Source organism: Salvelinus namaycush, chromosome 12 (genome assembly GCF_016432855.1).
Source record: "Salvelinus namaycush isolate Seneca chromosome 12, SaNama_1.0, whole genome shotgun sequence".
Classification (NCBI taxonomy): domain Eukaryota; kingdom Metazoa; phylum Chordata; class Actinopteri; order Salmoniformes; family Salmonidae; genus Salvelinus; species Salvelinus namaycush.
Window position 1 is genome coordinate 33,594,708 of NC_052318.1, and position 23,843 is coordinate 33,618,550.

At 42.7% G+C, this 23,843-nt stretch overlaps 1 protein-coding gene across 1 annotated transcript in view; it reads left to right on the top strand.

Annotated features, from left to right (window-relative positions):
- Positions 1-21,980, top strand: part of LOC120056544 (glutamate receptor 3) — a 97,402-nt gene extending 75,422 nt beyond the window's left edge. Inside the window, exons 11-16 of the mRNA XM_039004727.1 lie at positions 2-375; positions 2,629-2,827; positions 8,562-8,809; positions 14,338-14,452; positions 21,398-21,646; positions 21,958-21,980. Coding sequence (XP_038860655.1) covers positions 2-375; positions 2,629-2,827; positions 8,562-8,809; positions 14,338-14,452; positions 21,398-21,643 — 1,182 coding nt within the window. The 3' untranslated portion in view covers positions 21,644-21,646; positions 21,958-21,980. The remainder of the gene's footprint in view (position 1; positions 376-2,628; positions 2,828-8,561; positions 8,810-14,337; positions 14,453-21,397; positions 21,647-21,957) is intronic.
- The last annotated feature ends 1,863 nt before the right edge of the window (positions 21,981-23,843 follow it).

Below are 23,843 nucleotides of genomic sequence, written 5' to 3' on the forward strand. Positions count from 1 at the left end.
GAGAGCCGATATAGCAGTGGCTCCTCTAACTATAACATTGGTACGAGAGGAGGTGATAGACTTCTCTAAGCCTTTTATGAGCCTGGGGATCTCCATTATGATAAAGAAGCCTCAAAAGTCAAAGCCGGGCGTGTTCTCCTTCCTGGACCCGCTTGCCTATGAGATCTGGATGTGTATAGTGTTTGCCTATATCGGCGTGAGCGTGGTGCTCTTCCTGGTCAGCCGCTTCAGCCCCTATGAGTGGCATCTGGACGAAAACGACGAGGCCAAAGACCCCCAGAGCCCTCCAGACCCACCAAACGACTTTGGGATTTTTAATAGCCTGTGGTTCTCCCTGGGCGCCTTCATGCAGCAAGGATGCGATATCTCGCCAAGGTTGGTTAATGTACTCCATGTTCCGTCACCTCAAACTCAGCCATCCTATCATCTACATACTGTACCATCCCTCTGCATTTTATGGTCATAATCACTACAACTCCCATAATGCCATGGTGCATATATGTTATTTTTGGGTTTGGTCTTGGCTTTTTTGCGCTCCAGCCCACCCCATCCACCTACACGCGATCTCTCCCTCATACTCTTTAAACACACCACCACCATTCTTCACTTGTTCTCTCCAGGCTGCATGCTAGCAGTGATGCATCGCATCCATAAAATAACTTATATCCACCATACCGGGGACTGTAAAATGCACAGGGTCATTACATCCGAGAGTAGTTTCCCCTATTCCCCATGACTCTTGGAGGGCTATCGTGTTTTTGCTGCATGTCCCATTTTACGGTCATCAGCCTGGTGCATATAATGTATTTAAAGTGGAAGACATTTTGATGCATTTGCACTCTGATGAAGCACCTTAACAGAATTCGATTCTGCCCCACCTCATGACTCATTTCATGATTTTTTATATAGACAAAAAGTCACGTCCTCTCCCCCCTCTTTTCATTCAATCAGTCCATCTATTCACTCATCATCACTGTTGTGGTGTGTCCCTTGTTCCTTCTCGGGGGACTGTCATTGTTCAAGCTGTCCCTCTTCATCTTGTCTGGGATGTCAGGCCATTCTAGTCCATCTGAATGAAGATCAGTGAGAGAGTGTTCCAGGCCATGTTGATCAGAGCTGAGCATCAGTCTCACCTGAATAGTGATGGCTACAGTGCTATAGGGTGGGTAACAGTCCTCTGACTACAGTGCTATAGGGTGGGTAACAGTCCTCTGACTACAGTGCTATAGGGTGGGTAACAGTCCTCTGACTACAGTGCTATAGGGTGGGTAACTGTCCTCTGACTACAGTGCTATAGGGTGGGTAACAGTCCTCTGACTACAGTGCTATAGGGTGGGTAACAGTCCTCTGACTACAGTGCTATAGGGTGGGTAACAGTCCTCTGACTACAGTGCTATAGGGTGGGTAACAGTCCTCTGACTACAGTGCTATAGGGTGGGTAACAGTCCTCTGACTACAGTGCTATAGGGTGGGTAAAAGTCCTCTGACTACAGTGCTATAGGGTGGGTAACAGTCCTCTGACTACAGTGCTATAGGGTGGGTAACAGTCCTCTGACTACAGTGCTATAGGGTGGGTAACAGTCCTCTGACTACAGTGCTATAGGGTGGGTAACAGTCCTCTGACTACAGTGCTATAGGGTGGGTAACAGTCCTCTGACTACAGTGCTATAGGGTGGGTAACAGTCCTCTGACTACAGTGCTATAGGGTGGGTAACAGTCCTCTGACTACAGTGCTATAGGGTGGGTAACAGTCCTCTGACTACAGTGCTATAGGGTGGGTAACAGTCCTCTGACTACAGTGCTATAGGGTGGGTAACAGTCCTCTGACATCAACACTTAAGCATGGATTGTTCGGATTCCTTCCTGTTATTTTTACCTTGCTGTGTCTCCATGATAAAATGATTTTTGTTTTGAAGCATTACTCAAGAATTAAAGTGTGTTGTGTACTGAAAGCTGAGTGGTGGCCTCCAATGTGAGTAGGAGAAAGTCCCCTCTAAATAAAATGCAAGCAATTTAATCCTTGTAACTTAATACCAGAAAAAAACACAAAACATTCTATGGCGAGTTCATTTCTGTCTGGTACTATTTGAAGAGCCCATAAAATGCCAAAGAGTCAATGACACGGATTTAATGAAGACGATTTAGTAAATGTCACTCTCCCGCTTGGAGTATCAGTTTACGTGATAGACTACAGTAAGCTTAAGGTTAGTAGTTACCTTGCCAATGGGGATCGTCAGCCTCATTGAAGCAGATGCACAATAACCTCTGCTTGCTGTGTTCGTGTGTGGTGTCATTCAGCCACAACACAGCCCTCCAAGGCAAGCATCATAGAGCAACCAGGCGGGTACAGCATCTCTTACAGCAACACCATGTTTTTCTCTGTGTGAAGAGCATTATCGTTGAGGTATGTGGGTGAGATTTGACATAAATCCAAGATCATTCCGTGGCAATGCTCTGAGGCGGTGCATTTATGTCAATACGTGGTGTGTGATACCCAGACTGCAGATACACAGACTCTAAACAGGATTCAGTGGACTCCAAAGGCATGGCAGCCTCCATCCCTTTGTCAGTGTGTAGGATTGAGCACCCTGCTCTCACGTCCTTCTGTCCTCCTTCCCTCTCTCTCAGGTCTCTGTCGGGCAGAATCGTGGGGGGTGTGTGGTGGTTCTTTACCCTCATTATCATCTCCTCCTACACGGCCAACCTGGCTGCCTTCCTCACAGTGGAGAGGATGGTGTCTCCCATAGAGAGTGCTGAGGACCTGGCCAAGCAGACAGAGATTGCCTACGGGACCCTAGACTCAGGCTCCACTAAGGAGTTCTTTAGGGTGAGTGACAACTTAAGTCTCTTTAGGGTTAGAAAAAAACATAGTTAAAAAAAAAAGACAAGACATCAAAGGAAGGAGCACAGGGAATGGTATAGATATTTAATTCTGTTTGATACCTGGCAGAAGAGCAAATCAAATCAAATCAAATGTATTTGTCACATACACATGGTTAGCAGATGTTAATGCGAGTGTAGTGAAATGCTTGTGCTTCTAGTTCCGACCATGCAGTAATATCTAACAAGTAATATAACCTAACAATTTCACAACAACTACCTTATACACACAAGTGTAAAGGAATGAATACGAATATCTACATAAAAATATATGAATGAGTGATGCCCGAACGGCATAGGCAAGATGCAGTAGATGGTATAGATTACAGTATATACATATGAGATGAGTAATGTAGGGTATGAAAACACTATATAAAGTGGCATAGGAATAGGCATAGGCATAGGCATAGGCATAGGAAGTAGCTATGATAATAAGTATTTAAGAAAGTCATGCTACAATAAGCAAAACAGGTGGCTATCAGAGTCTATACTACTGTATGTGAATGATTCTCCAGAGAAAGAAGGAACAAAGCATTAAAAATATAACCACTTTTGCCAGCCACAGGATGTGAATGCAGATGTGATTAGTTTGGCAGGCTGGTTGACTGCCTAGTGATTTGTCCCAGGTCTTTCTGGGAAGATAATTGACAGGTGTTTAGGGACTTCATAAACTGCAAATGTCACGACTGAGCAGACATTCCAGGGGACTTTTAATTAAAACTAGGAGATAGAAGTGGAGAGAGAGAGAGAGAGAGAGAGAGATGGAGAGAGAGAGAGAGAGAGAGATGGAGAGAGAGAGAGAGAGAGAGAGAGAGAGAGAGAGAGAGAGAGAGAGAGAGAGAGAGAGAGAGAGAGAGAGAGAGAGAGAGAGAGAGAGATGGAGAGAGAGAGAGATGGAGAGAGAGAGAGAGAGAGAGAGAGAGAGAGAGAGAGAGACTGTCTGATTAATAGAGGCTCCAGATACATTTTAAATATGTTCTTCAGGAAAGATGTGCTGCTTAATTAGAGTCATATAGCCACTAGGCAAACGGAAATCTGCTCTGATGACACACTGGCAGGTCATCCCTCAAACGGCTCAGCTTCACTTTCCCTCCTCTCCCTTACTCCTCTCATGGTTACCGTAGTACATCACATGCTCTCCCAACTGCTCCCTCACCTTTGTTGTCAAAGTGTCGGAAGAATAATATTCAGACATCAAATAGATTTTTAGTGCTTGCATTTTTATCTCCATTTATTCATATAGGGCAGCAGCTAGACTAGCGTTTAGGAGCGTTGGGCCAGAACCGCTGGTTCGGATATCCAAGCCAACTGGGTTAAAAAAATCTATGTTAAAAAAGATGTAAAATATAATCTTAGGTACGGCAGCCTGTATGTGATACATGGAGAGAAATGAACTGAGCCCATTTCCAAAGCAGGCATGTGCATGTTATAGATCCTGATGTAAGCTGGGAAATTAATTATGAATCCAATGAAATTCCAGGTTTTTGTTTGAGTTACAGATGTTGTTTCCAGAGAGTAAATCTGAATACTTTTGGCAGTCTTATGCCTGTCCAGAAGAGCATCCAAGAATTGCATGTGGACAGGCACTCTGCATACAGACAGAATGCAAATGATTTATTTGCCAACTCATCCCTACTTTGGATTGCCAGTGGGGTGGACCTGAGCAAACAGCCGTGAAGCCTTCAGAGCACATACATGGAGAGTTGATAGATGGACTGACAGCTGGAGCTGTTTGTGTTGCACTGTGGGAGCCAGCTCATCTGCTCATTAATATTTATTTATTTTGCAAATGGATTCTGAGGCCGAAAAATGACTCACAATGTGCTTTTTTTATGTTGTAGTATAGATTAATATAGATTTGCGTTTGAACAAAAGAGAACTTTAGCCCACGTATGATTGCTGACACCAAATAACACAAGCAGAGGAGCTGCATACATCTTTACCCAGACATTACCCTCTGTTTACACAGCATGGCTAAGCCTGTCATGAACTATCACTCATTTACCATTATTTACATGAACGGTCCCTCCCACTGACATTGTGCAGATGTCAAGCATGATTCAATCACGGCCCCGAATTCATTACATATCCAGCTACTGCTGAAATGTTCATGATACAATGCAGGGAGAGAGACAGCTTTATTTTATTCAGAAATGCATTGATATTGTCACGGCCGTCGAATGAAGAGGACCAAAGCGCAGCGTGGTGAGCGTACATATTCCTTTTTATTAGGATGACGCCGACAAAACAATAAACAATACAAAAATGACCGTGAAGCTTAAGGCTATAGTGCCACAAACAAAGACAACTTCCCACACAGAAAGGAGGGAAAAGGGCTACCTAAGTATGGTTCCCAATCAGAGACAACGATAGACAGCTGTCCCTGATTGAGAACCATACCCGGCCAAAACAAAGAAATACACAAACATAGAAAATAGAACATAGAAGGCCCACCCAAATCACACCCTGACTAAACCCAAAATAGAGTCATAAAAAGCTCTCTAAGGTCAGGGCGTGACAGATATTGATGTTCTGTTAGATACATCCATCTTTCAGAATGGATTGAGCAGATATTATAATAACGGATATGCTATAATATATAACATCCATAATATCAGTCTGATCAGGTCAGGTGTCTTATAATTGGCTCTTGTAGTCCATCTGATATAATATAACAAATAATTTGTCTTGATATGTTTTAAGTGATAACAAAAGTGCTCTCACAAGGGTTTCAGTATTGACATTTAAAGCACCTTCTATGACATTTTACTGGATTCTCTGGCCACATTCATTCATGTCACCTGTATTGTGTTAATGCCCTCTCCCCTCTGACCTTCAGTGGAGACAGCTCAGGTCCCCTCCCCTCTAGTCTATTATGGCTTCTCTCTCTGAGACCTGGGCTAAGGGCCCAGCTGCACAAAAAGTCCCTTTTTCAAAAATATTTTGATCTTCCTTTGGCCAGGAAATCATGGAGGTGTAAGTAGCAGCAATAGGAGCTGAATGTACTGCAGATTTCCACTGATTTTGTCAGAGTGGAAAATATCTGCCCTTCATCTAGACACCCATAAGGGTTCAACATCTGTTGGTGAATAAAACCGCTGGGCAACCCCACCCCCGCTATCACCTCCCATATGGTCTCTCCCTGTACTCTTTAAATGAGTGTGTGATGCAGGGGCTAAAATCCAGCTCTCTGGGGTTGTGATATTGGGAATAAGTTGTAATGGAAGCTGACTCGCCATTGTTCGAGATTACAAGTCAGCGCATGTCAGCTCAATTTCAGTCAATTCATTGGTGTGCTGTGAGTGTAAAAGAAACTGTCACTGATGAGAATGATATGGCAGTCTTGACATTTGTGAATATTAGGTGAAATATGTGAGCAGAGTGATGCCGATGCCAACATAGCAGCAGATGGTGTATATGCATATCAGAGACTCATGTTTTGACTGCAGCATTGGTTGTTTTTCTCTTGTGTAATAATGAACATGTTGACTCATATTTGGCTCATTAATTGAATACCCCTGATCTGATCCTACCTACCCCCTTACATATCAGTTGTTCTGAGAACACCAGCCATCTCTACAGGATACAGTGCCACCAAGGTGTTCATTGTGTTCAACAGCCCTATTTATAATTTACATTACAGTCCAATGATGGAATCATCAGGTTTATCAGGAGTCAAGCTCATCCCTGCAATGTAAAGAGCAGAGGAGCAGTGAAGAGGGGCTGAGGCCGTTAGGGGTTCTGTAGACTATCAGCATCCCAAATCCCCTCCCCAGAACCACAGCACTCCATCTGCACTTGTGTCACAATTATAGTATATTCATATTCAGTTAACTCAGCATGAAATGAAGTGACATTGGGGTTTCTGTATACAGCCACCTCTGTTAAACAGGTTGACACGTTCTATGAGGATTTACCGGATTCAGAGCAATATGAGAAAGTGTTCATTATGTTTGCGCCGGTGTGCCGCCACCTGATAGAAGAAACAGCTGAACGTCCAGCTAATTATATCCCCAAAGCTTAATTAGTGAGTCAATAGCCAGCAGGAACTTAGGAAACTTCTTCCCCCTCAGAGCTCCTGCTGGGTCTGTCGAGTGATTTTGGAGAGCACATCAGAACTGGTGCTTAATGAACAATCAATATGAATAAGAGAGGAATTAGAGATGCTAATGTGTGTGTGTGTGCGTGCATGCGTGCGTGTGTATGGTTGGGCGTGCGTGTGCAGCTGTATGTGATCAATCGTTTTTTCTGGTTAGTACAGTCATACATTTCACACTACAATTCACAATGGTCCACTGTATCCAATACATACTGTCATTTGATATGGAATGTGAGATTTAGCTTTTCAGCTAATAATGGTGGGCTTATTGCCCATGATCCATTAAAAAGTAAAAAAGATATGACCAAGCAAAGACTTGCCAGAAATGGACCCTCAGATTAAATCGTATTATCTATTTATCAATATTATATGATGTTATTTGGAGCCCTGGGCAATAATTGCCAAGTTGACTCTGTTTTGTCAGATCCATGTATACATCCATGTATAGGCTATTTATACACATCATTATAATTTGTAATTTTTTTTGTACTTTTTACCCCAATTGGTAGTCACAGTCTTGTCCCATCACTGCAACTCCCGTACGGACTCAGGAGCGGCGAAGGTCGAGAGTCACGTGTCCTCCGAAACACGACCCTGTCAAGCCTCACTGCTCGCTTAACCCGGAAGCCAGCCGCACCAATGTGTCAGAGGAAACGCCGTACAACTGGTGACCAAGTTGTCACCAGTTGTATGCAGTGTATGCGCCCGGCCCGCCTCAAGGAGTCACTAGAGCGCGATGGGACAAGGACATCCCAGCCCTCCCCTAACTCAGACGACGCTGGGCCAATTGTGTGCCTCATGGGTCTCCCGGTCGCGGCTGGCTGTGACTCAGCCTGGGATCGAACCTGGTAACGCCTCTAGCGCTGCAATGCCGTGCCTTAGACCTCTGCGCCACTCGGGAGGCCCGGACACATTCTTTTTTGACCGTGAAAACTTCCATCGCAAAGTTTCCTCCCAGGCAGTCAGTGTTTTCCCCACTCAGTCGGTCACTCGGCGGAAGGTCACATTAACCTAGTTTAGCCAGCCACTCAGAGGCCATTTTTAGCAGCAGCTCCCTGGGTGTGAGTCAGTCAGGGCAGGGCAGGAGGCAGACCAGGGCATGGCAGGGCTCTGTTCTCCTCTCAGCATGTCATCCTGCTGCTCCAGGTGCCTGCAGCCCCACTGATCCATCCAGGTGACACCTCCAAAACCCCAAAGTCAAACGGCACACTGACTCACTTCCTGTCTTGTGACCTCATGTGGAGAAGGGGGGATGTTGAAAGGGAGCAGGTGGTCAGTCAAGTGGTCATCCTGTCGATGAATGCTGAGGAGAAACATGGACCTGCAGTTTTGTTTGTAGTGTGTTGCCAGCTTGTCAGACCTCAGATCTGCTGTTGGCAACACGCCCACTACAACCGGTTCTTTACTCAGCTCTGTGGGAGCACAGCACTCTAATGACTCATGGCAAAGATGTACACTGTATATGGAGGTGTATGTGTGTGTTTAAAGTGTGTTATTTAGGCGCTGAACGCTATGGTTTACATTTTTTAAATACACCACTAACCTGTTTTTGTCTTCTCTCTCCTTCTCTCCCCAAATGCAGCGCTCCAAAATAGCAGTTTATGAAAAAATGTGGTCTTACATGAAATCAGCTGAACCGTCAGTGTTCGCCAAGACCACACCAGAAGGGGTTGCCCGAGTGCGAAAGTCGAAAGGCAAATTCGCCTTTCTTCTTGAATCCACAATGAACGAGTACATTGAGCAGCGGAAACCTTGTGACACCATGAAAGTTGGCGGCAACCTCGACTCTAAGGGATACGGTGTGGCCACACCTAAAGGCTCAGCATTAAGGTGGGTGGGATAATATAACAATATTGTCCATGTTGTTATAGTATTCCACCTACCCTGATGTCTCGTGTCCCATTTCTCTTCTTCCTCATTCTTCACTTTATTTTTTGAGGTTCATCAGGAAGGTAAAGGTATTTAATACAGATGTCGGATCTTAACTTGATCACTCTTTTGTCGCATAGATTCTTCCTGCGGCATCAGGAAATTCAAATGAGCCTTGTGAATCCCGGAAAATAATCAGTTCTCTTTCTCTCCATGCAGGGGCAGTCAAGTCATTGGGATCAGGGCTTGCTATCAAAATAATATTATCGCTCAGCGCTAGGCCCTATTCCTATTACTGCTACATTCAAATGTACAAAAATGTATCTGAAATGCAGCCATTCACATCAACAACCGTCGTTTTATATAGCTTAATAACACAAGATAGATATTGATCTCCAATAGGCTACGACATACAAGTGTCAAGTGTATTCTAAGGTTACGAATGAACTGTCAAAATTGAGTTGAATCGCTGCCTGGGGTGGTCTAGTGGTTAGGGCCGCTGACTGGGGTGGTCTAGTGGTTAGGGCCGCTGACTGGGGTGGTCTAGTGGTTAGGGCCGCTGACTGGGGTGGTCTAGTGGTTAGGGCCGCTGCCTGGGGTGGTCTAGTGGTTAGGGCCGCTGACTGGGGTGGTCTAGTGGTAAGGGCCGCTGCCTGGGGTGGTCTACTGGTTAGGGCCGCTGCCTGGGGTGGTCTAGTGGTTAGGGCCGCTGACTGGGGTGGTCTAGTGGTTAGGGACGCTGACTGGGGTGGTCTAGTGGTTAGGGCCGCTGACTGGGGTGGTCTAGTGGTTAGGGCCGCTGACTGGGGTGGTCTGGTGGTTAGGGACGCTGACTGGGGTGGTCTAGTGGTTAGGGACGTTGACTGGGGTGGTCTAGTGGTTAGGGCCGCTGACTGGGGTGGTCTAGTGGTTAGGGACGTTGACTGGGGTGGTCTAGTGGTTAGGGCCGCTGCCTGGGGTGGTCTAGTGGTTAGGGACGTTGACTGGGGTGGTCTAGTGGTTAGGGACGTTGACTGGGGTGGTCTAGTGGTTAGGGACGTTGACTGGGGTGGTCTAGTGGTTCGGGCCGCTGCCTGGGGTGGTCTAGTGGTTCGGGCCGCTGCCTGGGGTGGTCTAGTGGTTCGGGCCGCTGCCTGGGATGGTCTAGTGGTTCGGGCCGCTGCCTTCAGCGCGCACATAATAGGCGTACCGTGTTGGACCAACGCCATTCTGGCACAAATAACTCACTCCCCCCGATTGACTTGATGAAATTACACATTTCAACTATGGACAGTCCAGGGATATTCTACCTCTGATCTTGATAAGAAATGACCATACCACTTTTGGATAACATAATAAAATAAAAGCACTAGGATACACCTACATTAGTTTCCATTCATACAAAGTATCTTGGCAGACTTTGGTTGCAAGTGTAACACGAGGGATATGAACCAAGGTCTCCCACAGGAGCAACCAACATCTTAGACAGTTTTAGACTCTTGGGCCGAGGACTGACACTGGTTTAAACGCTCACAGGCGGGCCTACCTCATCACGTGACCATGACCGACTCATGTCCGCTGCACAAGCAGGACTAGGTAACACCGACATCATCTTTTAGGGAGCAATAATGAGGTGACCAATAATGGTTGCAATTGAGATCAGTTGTGTGGGTGAAATAGAGTATTGATGGATTAACAAGACTTCAGCTAAAGATAATCTAAATAAAATAAAATCCAATTTTATTTATCACATACACATGGTTAGCAGATGTTAATCCAAGTGTAGCGAAATGCTTGTGCTTCTATTTCCGACAGTGCAGTAATATCTAACAAGTAATCTAACAATTCCCCAACAACTACCTAATACACACAAATCTAAAGGGGTGAATGAAAATATGTACATATAAATATATGGATGAGCGATGGCCGAGCAGCATAGGCAAGGTGCAATAGATGGTATAAAATACAGTATATACATGTGGTATGAGTAATGTAAGATATGTAAACAATATTATAGTGGCATTATTTAGAGTGGCATTGTATAAAGTGACTAGTGATCCATTTATTAAAGTGGCCAGTGATTGTGTCTCAAAGTAGGTAGCAGCCTCTCTGAGTTAGTGATGGCTGTTTAGCAGTCTGATGGCCTTGAGATAGAGGCTGTTTTCAGTCTCGGTCCCAGCTTTGATGCACCTGTACTGACCTCGCCTTCTGGATGGTAGCAGTGTGAAAAGGCAGTGGCTCAGGTGGTTGATGTCCTTGAGGATCTTTATGGCCTTCCTGTGACATCGGGTGCTGTAGGTGTCATGGAGGACAGGTAGTTTGCCCCGGTGATGCGTTGTGCAGACCTCACTACCCTCTGGAGAGCCTTGCAGTTGAGGGCGGTGCAGTTGCCGTACCAGGCTGTGATACAGCCCGACATGATGCTCTCGATTGTGCATCTGTAAAAGTTTGTCAAGGTTTTGGGTGACAAGCGAAGTTTCTTCAGCCTCCTGAGGTTGAAGAGGCGCTGTTGAGCCTTCTTCACCACACTGTCTGTGTGGGTGGACCATTTCAGTTTGTCTGTGATGTGTATGCCCAGGAACTTTAAACGTTCCACCTTCTCTACTGCTGTCCCTTCGATGTGGTTAGGGGGGGGTGCTCCCTCTGCTGTTTTCCTGTAGTCCACGATCATCTCCTTTGTTTTGTTGACGTTGAGTGAGAGGTTGTTTTCCTGACACCACACTCTGAGTGCCCTCACCTCCTCCCTGTAGACTGTCTCGTCGTTGTTGGTAATCAAGCCCACTACTGTTGTGTCGTCTGCAAACTTAATGATTGAGTTGGAGGCGTGCTTGGCCACGCAGTTGTGGGTGAACAGGGAGTACAGGAGGGGGCTGAGCACGCACCCTTGTGGGGCCCCAGTGTTGAGGGCCAGCGAAGTGGATATGTTGTTTCCTACCTTCACCACCTGGGGGCAGCCCGTCAGAAAGTCCAGGACCCAATTGCACAGGGCAGGGTTGAGACCCAGGGCTTCCAGCTTGATGATGAGCTTGAAGGGTACTATGGTGTTGAATGCTGAGCTGTAGTCAATGAACTTACATAGGTATTCCTTTTGTCCAGATGGGATAGGGCAGTGTACAGTTTGATGGCGATTGCGTCGTCTGTGGACCTGTTGGGGCGGTATGCAAACTGAAGTGGGTCTAGGGTGGCAGATAAGGTAGAGGTGATATGATCCTTGTCTAGTCTCTCAAAGCTCTTCATGATGACAGAAGTGAGTGCTACGGGGCGATAGTCATTTAGTTCAGTTATCTTTGCCTTGTTTGGTACAGGAACAATGGTAGCCATCTTGAAGCATGTGGAGACAACAGACTGGGATAGGGAGCGATTTAATATGTCCGTAAACACACCAGCCAGCTGGTCTGCCCATGCTCTGAGGACGGGCTAGGGATGCCGTCTGGGCCAGCAGCCTTGCGAGGGTTAACACGTTTAAATGTTTTACTCACGTCGGCCACTGAGAAAGAGAGGGGGGGGCGCAGTCCTTGTTAGCGGGCCGCGATGGTGGCACTGTATTATCCTCAAAGCGGGCAAAGAAGCTGTTTAGTTTGTCTGGAAGCGTGACGTGGCTGGTTTTCTTTTTGTAGTCCGTGATTGCCTGTAGACCCTGCCACATACATCTCATGTCTGAGCCATTGAATTGCGACTCCACTTTGTCCCTGTACTGGCATTTCGCTTGTTTGATTGCCTTGCAATAACTACACTGTTTATATTCAGTCATATTCCCAGAGTGGATCGTGCTTTCAGTTTTGCCCGAATGCCGCCATTCATCCACGGTTTCTGGTTAGGGTAGGTTTTAATAGTCACAGTGGGTACAACATCTCCAATGCACTTCTTTATAAACGCACTCACTGAGTCAGCGTAAAGGTTGATGGTGTTCTCTAAGGCTGACCGGAACATATTCCAGTCCGCGTGATCAAAACAATTTTGAAGCGTGGTTTCCGATTGGTCGGACCAGCGTTGAATGGTCCTCGTCACTGGTACATCCTAGTCTAGTGCCATCGATGGTTGCAATAGCCCCCTTGTTATTTGATTATATTCCAATAGGCTACATTCTATAGGCTACCCGTTAGCCTATCCATTGTCACATAATTGAAGATATGAAAACCGATAATAGGCTACCCTACTGTTTGTGTTTCCCTGGCTGAGTTGATGAGCTGATTTGAGCTGATCAGTTGATTGACAGATGATTGACTGTAGAATGATAAACTTTCCTCCAGTGTGGATGCTCATCCATGTTTTATAGTAGAACTATGTATAATTAGTCAATTTAGTTATGGTCTTTGGTGTGGATTAAAATACGGTATTGTGTAATATTGTTTAATATTTCATTTTATAAAGCTGTCAAGATGTTTACGTATTTGAGCCTATCCAGAGACGATTTTGGTGAGCTGAGACACTTTTCTCTGATGTTATCAAACTATTAATTTTACTTCTTGAAAATGTTTAAATAAATGCAGTTAACTTGTGGCCTACTGTAGGCTCAGGCTGGTCACTAGATCACCCAGCATTGGGTGAGAACTCACAAAGCTTGCAGGTGGAGCGAGTTACTTAGACCACTGAACTATGGCAGGTCACAATGCTGTAACAAGCACAAAAAAATGATTTTCCCTAGCGAAAAATACATCTACCCCCTACAAATATGTAAATGTATTATAATCCACGTAAGATGTAGCCTGTACGTAACCTACATAAGGTACCACGTACGTGTGGTACTGCGTTGTATACAAACACCTCTTCCAGCTGCACCCGATTCTAAATATTTCTTCAGATATTCAAATCCTCCTGCTGCAGGATTATTTTTCTCCTGCGACGAAACTGGTCAAATTAAGATCGGACATCAGTATGTGTTTCTTTAACTCTCGTCTAGACGTAAAGCCGTTTCGATCATGTTCTCTCTATCTGTATGGTTTGTTTCTCTCTGTGTTGCTCTTTTTCTTTCTCTTTAAAGGGAAAATACTCTTGGTATATTAGACATATTTACTAAATTAATTTGTATGTTGATGTGCCCCCCACCCACCTCTGTTGTTTGTTTTTCTCTTCCCCTCAATCTTTCCTCCCTCTGTTCTCCTTGGTGTCCCTCTCTGGCAGTTCTGTATTGCTTCTAATTTAACAGTTCAATGTGTTTCTTTCAATTAACTTGCTAAAAGCTGCATTGTCACTTGTGATGAATGTTAACGTGCATGCTGTATGTTGTCATTATTCTTCTATTCTCAATGACAAAGTGTCCCCATCCCGCACACTTCAGTTCTGAGCAATGTAATCCTCCATACCACCTCTCTAATATTTAACACTTTCTTTGCTGTAAAACGCTTCTTACCTCTCCACACCGGTGCAATTCTTTACCGATTTGTCCTTTTCGTGCTCCCCCTTATGAATAATTTGATATTATTACTATTATTACAATTTACTAATATTATAGTATTAGATTTCTCACGGACCTGTTCATTTTCTTACAAGTTATGTTTTATCGTTTCAAGAAATGCTGTTAACCTGGCAGTGTTAAAACTGAATGAGCAAGGCCTCTTGGACAAATTGAAAAACAAATGGTGGTACGACAAGGGAGAGTGCGGCAGCGGGGGAGGTGACTCCAAGGTCAGCCTCAATGTCACCAAAATCGGGTATCATAGAATAGAGTAATCGGCAAGGCTGTTATATCACTACTGTAACCTATAGGCCCAAACCACAGCCCACTATGGCCCTGTAACAGAAAACTGTGTGTCTTTTTCTATTTTATTGTGCAACTGAGATCAAACTGGGAACTCTTTACTTGGCTAATGGAGGAAAAAGAACAGTAACAATGAAGATATTTCTGAGAAAAAGACGAGGTATTTGTTTACTGTACGTACAGAAGAAGAGAGGAGGAGTTGAAGCTGATTATTATTCCTGATGGTAGTTAAGTACATCCACTGTGGTAAGATAGCATGTGAGACCTCTTTTGGGAAGTTAGTGTTCTGTTCTACAGCAGGGCTGTTTAGTGAGATATTTCTTGAATTTCTCCAGAGGCTTTTTAGTTTAGGTCTTTGCCCTGTGGTTGTGAAAGGCAGAATGTACAGAAGGGGTGATTGTACATTTCCTCTGCTTTTTATGTCCACGGGGCAAACATGGTGGAATTATAATGCTCTCTTTCACTTAGACGTACTTTCACTTTTCACTGAAAGTGGATGAATAATTTGTCATTTATGTTGAGTTAAGTATTGATTAAGAGAATAACATGGCGGTGTCCATGAACCCTAGCACCGAGGTGTACGGTAGCACTCTCCAAACTGCCTCAACCTTGGGTGCTAGGACAGGCGAGGCGAACAGCGTAGTCTTGAGGGGACTAAGCATTGCAGGCAAACGTGAGAATTCTAATGACAAAGTGACACCAAATGTTCCAAACTTTTGTCTGATACCAATAACATCACTGTAAACCAGTGTTAGCTTGTCACCCTGACAGATTCCTTTGGTTGGTCTTAGTCTCCAAGACCAGTCAAAGTCTACCTACCCATGGCTGGCCCTGCCCCGACCAATGAAACGCTGCAAGAGGGTGGAAAATATGACCTTATCTTGGGGTTCAGAACACGAGGGCACAGCGACAACCCGACTGTGGATCCGTCTCTGTCTCTACTCTTCTGCTTGCATCTTGACCACAGTACACTTGACACATTGTAGAAGACCAGGCAGACTGACTTTGATGTTGTTGACTCTAGTTATTCATTCCTGAGCGTAAGCAGGACATGAATACTATCAGCAGAGCCACACAAAGCAGCTGCCTCGTCCTGCAAGCAATCTGCCTTGAATCCTTGGTAGAGAGAGGGTAGACTCAGCCATGTTATATCGCACCTGCTACATTTCTGGTTTATTCTTTTATTCCTAAAAATGCATGTGTTGGTACTTTAACAATGTGCTTCAAATATATTGTATGTAATAACCACTGAGAGAGGAAAACCCAATATATTCTAGACACACAGCTTCTAAAAACACTATAAATATAACTCAATCTGACATTGGCAAATGAATCTCTAATTATACTACAAATACCAAAGGGAATTAGCTCACAAATGAAAGTAGGCTACGTTTTCCTCATATTTAGCACATACAGTTGAAGTCGGAAGTTTACATACACTTAGGTTGGAGTCATTAAAACTCGTTTTTCAACCCCTCCACAAATTTCTTGTTAACAAACTCTAGTTTTGGCAAGTCGGTTAGGACATCTACTTTGTGCATGACACAAATAATGATTCCAACAATTGTTAACAGACATATTATTTCACTTATAATTCACTGTATCAAAATTCCAGTGGGTCAGAAGTTTACATACACTAAGTGGACTGTGCCTTTAAACAGCTTGGATAATTACAGAAAATGATGTCATGGCTTTAGAAGCTTCTGATAGGGTAAGTGACATAATTTGAGTCAATTGGAGGTGTACCTGTGGATGTATTTCAAGGCCTACCTTCAAACTCAGTGCCTCTTTGCTTGACATCATGGGAAAATCAAAATAAATCAGCCAAAACCTCAGAAAAAAATTGTAGACCTCCACAAGTCTGGTTCATTATTGGGAGCAATTTCCAAACGCCTGAAGGTACCACGTTCATCTGTACAAACAATAGTATGCAAGTATAAACACCATGGGACCACGCAGCCGTCATACCGCTCAGGAAGGAGACGCGTTCTGTCTCCTAGAGATGAACATACTTTGGTGAGAAAAGTGGAAATCAATGATGCTGGAGGAAAAAGGTACAAAGGTATCTATATCCACAGTAAAACGAGTCCTATATCTACATAACCTGAAAAGCCGCTCAGCAAGGAAGAAGCCACTGCTCCAAAACCGCCATAAAAAAGCCAGATCATACTTTTTGGAGAAATGTCCTCTGGTCTGATGAAACAAAAATAGAACTGTTTGGCCAAAATGACCATCGTTATGTTTGGAGGAAAAAGGGGAGGCTTGCAAGCCGAAGAACACCATCCCAACCGTGAAGCACGGGGGTGGCAGCATCATGTTGTGGGGGTGCTTTGCTGCAGGAGGGACTGGTCCACTTCACAAAATAGATGGCATCATGAGGGAGGATAATATTGTGGATATATTGAAGCAACATCTCAAGACATCAGTCAGGAAGTTAAAGCTTGGTCGCAAATGGGTCTTCCAAATGGACAATGACCCCAAGCATACTTCCAAAGTTGTGGCAAAATGGCTTAAGAACAACAAAGTCAAGGTATTGGAGTGGCCTTCACAAAGCCCTGACCTCAATCCCATAGAAAATTTGTGGGCAGAACTGAAAAAGCGTGTGAGAGCAAGGAAGCCTACAAACCTGACTCGGTTACACCAGCTCTGTCAGGAGGAATGGGCCAAAATTCACCCAACTTATTGTGGGAAGCCTGTGGAAGGCTACCCGAAACGTTTGACCCAAGTTAAACAATTTAAAGGCATTGCTACCAAATACTAATTGATTGTATGTAAACTTCTGACCCACTGGGAATGTGATGAAAGAAATAAAAGGTGAAATAAATAATTCTCTCTACTATTATTCTGACATTTCACATTCTTAAAATAAAGTGGTGATCCTAACTGGCCTAAAACAGGGAATTTTTACGAGGATTAAATGTCAGGAATTGTGATAAACTGGGTTTAAATGTATTTGGCTAAGGTGTATGTAACTTTCCAACTTCAACTGTATACTCAAGGAAATTTCATACAGCAGGTTAAGAACTGGAACTAGTAACTATTTGTGATAAATATATTTGGATGTATGAGAATCAGGCGGTGTAAAGACATAATTTACTCCTCCATGGGTAAATCATGTTTCTTCTGTGTATCATATTTTCTCAGTTGTGCATCTTTTGTCCTCATCTTTTGTTTTGATGTTATTTTATATTTTGCATGAACTGTTCATACTGTGTATTTTGATTTGATAGTTTTGTCTTTGTGTATGTTTTGGGAGTGTTCTGTTTGCATTGTTTTCCAGTTCTTGTTTTGTCACATCAACATATCATAAACCACACATATGATAAGCACTCCTGAATCATACTTGGTGGTAACAGTGACATAGTCCATAGACCTCCCCCACCACAGACATTGAAATTATACTCTCAAAAAAGAACTGAACATTGCTTTTTTTACTTTGCTCCTCCTTGTTGTTGGACTGGATCAAGACTGGATGGGTCCCAGCATGTCTACCTAGCAGCCAGCAGAAATCACAGGCACAAGGTGATAGCCATCTGAGAGGCATGCTCAGTACAGCACGCACATCAGCATGTGTCAGTATTGTGTCAGCCACTATTGGACAGACAGACCCTCTGTGACACGTTAGCTAGGATAGTACAGTCCTCTAGCTCGCTGTTAGCCAGTCAGCTCTCTCAGTCAGTTGACCTCTCAGTTGCTGTCATTCCTGTTGTGGGTCACTTCCTGTGCCTGCATGCCCTCATAGGACGCCCCCCGCCAGCCCTGGATACGTGTAATGCAAGAGGGAACTAAATCATCGCCTGTTTTCATCTTTAGCTCCATGACTACATCATACATTAATAACAATTTTATGTTATGGCACTGTTATAACACTGTTATTCCCTGTTTCTGTCGTTGCTATACTCTACAAAGTGAGTTCCAGACCAAATAGCCATGCCATTGCCAGGGAGTCTTCCTGCTTGGGGACTTGGTAGGGAAACAGAAATCAGCACACCCAGTTTGTCCTGATGTTACGCCCATAGTGTAGCTGCTATTCTCCATACTGATGCCAATACTGGAACCTTGACAGATGTGACTTGCATGTCCATAGCAACAGCTCAGTACGAGCAGGAGACAGTACTTATTGTCCAAAGCTGCTGTAACTAACCTCATCCTTATTAACATAGTTATTTTCTGAGACTAGTTGCAAACCATAAATGTTGTCAAAGTATTTTTTGTCTGAATTGCTGTGAAAATAAGCCATATAGCCAGATAAGATCAAATAACCTCACATTCTCTACACTCCTCTTTTATGTAAATATTCGATATTATGCATTAAGCAGACAACAGTGGTGAATACAATATATTTAATGAATTTAAATTACAAACCCAGATAATATTTCTGAAAGAAAATAAACACAGAAATCTAGCAGTCATGTAGAATGCATAATGTCTTACAAACATAACGCCCTACTTGAGGACTAATTAGAAACGGTTTGGCTTTTTTATTTCTCAGTCAAATCTACCTGTAGATCTCATTGATCTCATTGCAGGTAGAAGTTGAAAAACTAGCTATATAACACTAACCATGCAGCCACAGAGCTACATAGAATCAATATATTGGCACCTATATTGGCATCTACCGCTCTCTTGTAGCTCTCAACGTTACGTGTGATTGATTTTATTTGCACAGTATAGGCCTACGTAAGCCTATTCTGAGCACGATGCATATGCAGTGGGGGGCTGTATTTTGTGAGGCATTGGCTGCCCTCAGTTAGAATAAAATCAGACGGCTGGTTTTTGTTTGCCTGTTAGTCAAGAAAGGGTTCCTGTTAGATCCACCTTGCTAAAAAAGCTACATGTGCCCATAACAATTGCACCTCTTCTTTTATGAATGTATAGAGCTATATTACAGCAGCTACTCATTCTGCTCGATCCAATCTTTTCTACTTTTTTAAACAGTGTGTGCCGATTACTCAAAGCGATACAGGTAGGGTCCGGCACGGTAGGGGTTAGTCCTGGTGTATGAAAGGTAACAGTTAGTTTTGCCTGCTCTCTGTGTTGTCTTGGCCAGGACCCTGCTCTATCGCTTTGTAAAGTATGAAGTAGTTTAAAGCTTGAATAACATAAAATAACATAATATAATGTTATTTATGTTATTTCCCACGTGAAGAACTCCTGTAAACCTTGCCGTATTGAAACTCAGTGAACAAGGCATCTTAGACAAGCTGAAAAACAAATGGTGGTACGATAAGGGTGAATGTGGAACCAAGGACTCTGGAAGTAAGGTCAGTCGCTGCAGGTCTTTTTATACTGATTGCAAATTGCATTTTGACCTAACTGTTCATATGCAAATACGTAAATACCATACATTTTCAAAAACATATATTTTTTCTTCAATTTTTTTATTTTTGTTTTCCTTTTCATAGAATGCAAGTGAAAACAGTCTAAACAATATCCATCCCATAGTTTGCCTTACACATACTTCATTATCCACAATACTGTCGACATTATTAGTGTTTACATTACTATTATAATAATGATAATGATTATTCCTAAGATCTCATCACATAGTTTAGACATACAGTATGTATTGATAGTTGAAAAGGTGTAGCATGCCTTGGAAAAATGTAAGATTACATATGTATTCATACTTACCATAGACAAATGACAACCATTGAATTGTAACCATTATGCTGCAGTTTTGTTAACCAAACTTTTATTGAAATATTGTTTATTAGTGTCCTTGCTTATTTGCGTGCTAATTGAGTATATTGAATCTATTAACATTATGCAGTTTGACTTCAAGCTTCCTTACTCTGATACACTACAAACTAACTTTCAAACTCCAGATGGTCATACAGTGATCAGATGGAATCTGAAGGTTATGTTTGAACTGTGGAATGTCACAATAAGGAGATTTTGTTTGCACACTTCATGAAGTTAAAGGATCTAATATAAACCAGTTATTTAACCCTCTGAGATAGTCATAGGACAGGACACACATGCCCTGTAGCCAACATCAGGGCTCCCCTATGATAGTCTACAAAACACACTTTAAAGGACACACTCATAGGGTTAAAATGCAAATGGTAAAACTCTTATAAATGAATTTCAATATCTAAGTTTGGATGTTAGTAGCAGAAAAATGGTTCAATTCACAATTCCTATAGCTTGCCACTTTGATTGAAATTGTGAGATACAGTCAGATAATGGTACGTTTGAAAAACTACAGTATCATAGTGAAGTCAGGGCCTATCAACAGTTTTTCGACCTGTACGACATTGACCACCTTCCTTTAGGGTGGCCTCGTAAATGAGCTACAGAGTAGGGTATAAGAAACCTTTTTCTCGACATTCACCAATCCAGCTATGTTATAAACTACCTGCAGAGTTGAACCACCTCTCCTGCTATTGTTGAGGGTTGACTGACCTACCAGACAGTCCCAAGTTGCTCCCAGCTTTCCACTGTTGTAGGGAAGTCATTCAGCAGGTCAGCCTCTGCCGTTTACCTCAGTACTACCCCACAGTAGGCATGTCTCCATGGGATTCACTGCCTACACAGTTGATAGAACCATGCAGAGTTGTTAGGGTAATCCATTAGATCACTAGGCTGTGTTTACACAGGCAGCCCCATTATATTTTTTTGACCAATCACATCAGAGATTTTCACGTCAGCTTTTTTTCAGCGCTGATCTGATTGTTCGGAAGGCCAATTAGTGAAAGGATCAGAATTGGGCTACCTGTGTAAACACAGACTAATAGTGGGGGTGTCGTTTACATTAGAGCTGGATTTGAGTCAGAAGCCTCTTTGGGAGATTTTGCCTGTCTTGTTAGATCAGGTCACAACCAAAATGTCTGTAAAAAATTCTTAACATTGTTCTTTACCTTCCCCAGGACAAGACAAGTGCTCTAAGCCTGAGCAATGTGGCGGGAGTCTTCTATATTCTGGTTGGAGGGCTAGGGCTGGCTATGACCGTGGCTTTGATAGAGTTCTGTTATAAGTCACGGGCAGAAACCAAAAGACTGAAACTGGCTAAGAATGCCCAAAATTTTAAACCAGCTCCTCCGGCAAACACCCAGAATTTTGCCACGTACCGAGAAGGCTATAATGTGTATGGAACAGAGAGTGTTAAAATCTAGGGGGTATGTGTCTCCAACATTTTGTCCCAGTTGGGCAGTGTCTCTGAATGTGTCACCCTGTAACTGTATGCCATTTCAATACAATGTTATAAGCTGATAATGTTTTCAACATGGGTAATGCATGTATTGTATAGTAGTTCTATAATATTTTTATGTCGAGTATAGGCTACAAATACAAATTTTGAATGCTGTTGAATTCTAGCCTTCAAGGGCCCCAAATACCCAAATGTTTATGTAGGTTCCCCTATTACTGAAAAATATAACCTTTTATAGTGTCACAAAAAACATTTTGAAATCCCATTCCAGTTTTACAGATCTGAAGTCTGTCCCTTCCGCTGGTGTCTCTGCAGGAAGGTACAGTCACTCTGGAGGAATACAACCCGCAATGGCTGGCACCCTGGAGGCGACAGACATGGTCATCAGCTTGGACCCAAACCCAGTCAACAAATGCCCATCTTGGGATGCCAAACCTGGCACGATAATCAACGACAGTGACACAATAGGACTTGTTTATTGAAATATGGGACCTGCCTCTCTTAGTGCCTTACGGAGCATTCAGCGTCACAGCAATGCAACTCCATTTTGGTTCACTTGAAAATACAGAATCAAACAATAATATAGGGGAGGAAAGAAAGAAAACATTGATACTGTTGTAATCTATATACGTGGGAAAGTTTTTGTTTAATTATGTTGACGAAAAAAATGCCATTACTTGCCATTAAGAAACTTATCCCAGAGAACATTTTAAGTCATTTCAATCCTTTACAGGCATATTTTAGTGGTAAAACATTTACAATTTTTTTCCCGTTTTATTTAACGTACTAGTCATCTGCCTATTTTACTATACAATTATGTTCAATGTCATATAATAATCTAAGATAAACTTCAATCAATAGGATAGGATCAATAGAAAATGACAATATTGTACCCTCATTCTGTATTTAAAGTTTTTGGCATAATTTGAAACCATTGGTTATTCAAAAGGTCTTAGGTGCTGTCAATTTTCTCAGAGCCTGATGGACAAACTGACATTTTATCATGGCAGCAGCATAACATGACTGGTGAAAACAAATGCAATATTTAACTTGGGTCACACTTGTCACTACTGCCAAAAATGTTAAATTGAAAACAGATTTTATGAAGATGTGATCAGTTTTAAAACACATATGGTGTCTTATTGTTATTGTTTTTTTTGATTGAACAGAGTACAAACAGTTGTAGAGAACACTTGGATATTTACAGTATAGGAGTACCAAGCATAATACGTGTTTGGTTATAAACAGTACACCCCTTTTAACAATATATAAAAGGTTTAAGTACTCCTAACCAAAATCTGCTACATTTCTTACACATTAAAATGGAAAAAGGTTTATAAATGTAAGTCTTATTGCAATGCAATCCAATGATATCTTTAAAGAGGGAGCTCTATATTATATTAACATGTTGGGTAAATAATAGCACACTGTATCTGGTTGTAATTTACATAACTTTTTTTGTACCCGTTTGTTTTCTGTTGAGATTGGGTTATGTAGTGAATGATGAGCAATGAGAGTGGAGAGAGAGAGAGATCAGAAGAATACAACGAGTATTTATGTTTTAATGTTTCTGCAAAAACTGTGATCCACTACACTTTGAAGACATACCAAGACAAAACTGATGATGAATATGAGAATTCTTTATGAACCACGGAGGACCATAAATGTTAAGAAACGTATATTTGTTTAGTTGATTTTATTAAATGAAGGCTTCTCATAATTTTTACCCAAGTAAAATGCATGTGGAATTGGTGATCGCTTTACCAAACTGCAACCTAAAGCAGACCCTAGGAAGTTAACAATCTCAACTTTAGAACTCATTTGATCCTTTTGGTTCTTTTATTTGTAACTGCACCGCAGCAATGAGAAAACTGCCAAGCTGCATAGTGATAACAAGAACTGCATGTGTGGACATACTGAACCTTGTTAGTGAGGTCCTGTACAAAGAATTTTATTACATTTTGTAAATAAAAACGGATTTAAAATGGGTTATTTTGGAATATTCTTAAGATAATGAATGGTATTCTTTGTCATACAGGAACAATATATTTCATCATCCTCATATCTCCAGCAATCATACTGCACCACATATCACACAGGAAGAAACCAGGAAATATGTTCATTTACCCAGCCAACTTGCCAGCCTCCAAGCATTATCTTGAAAC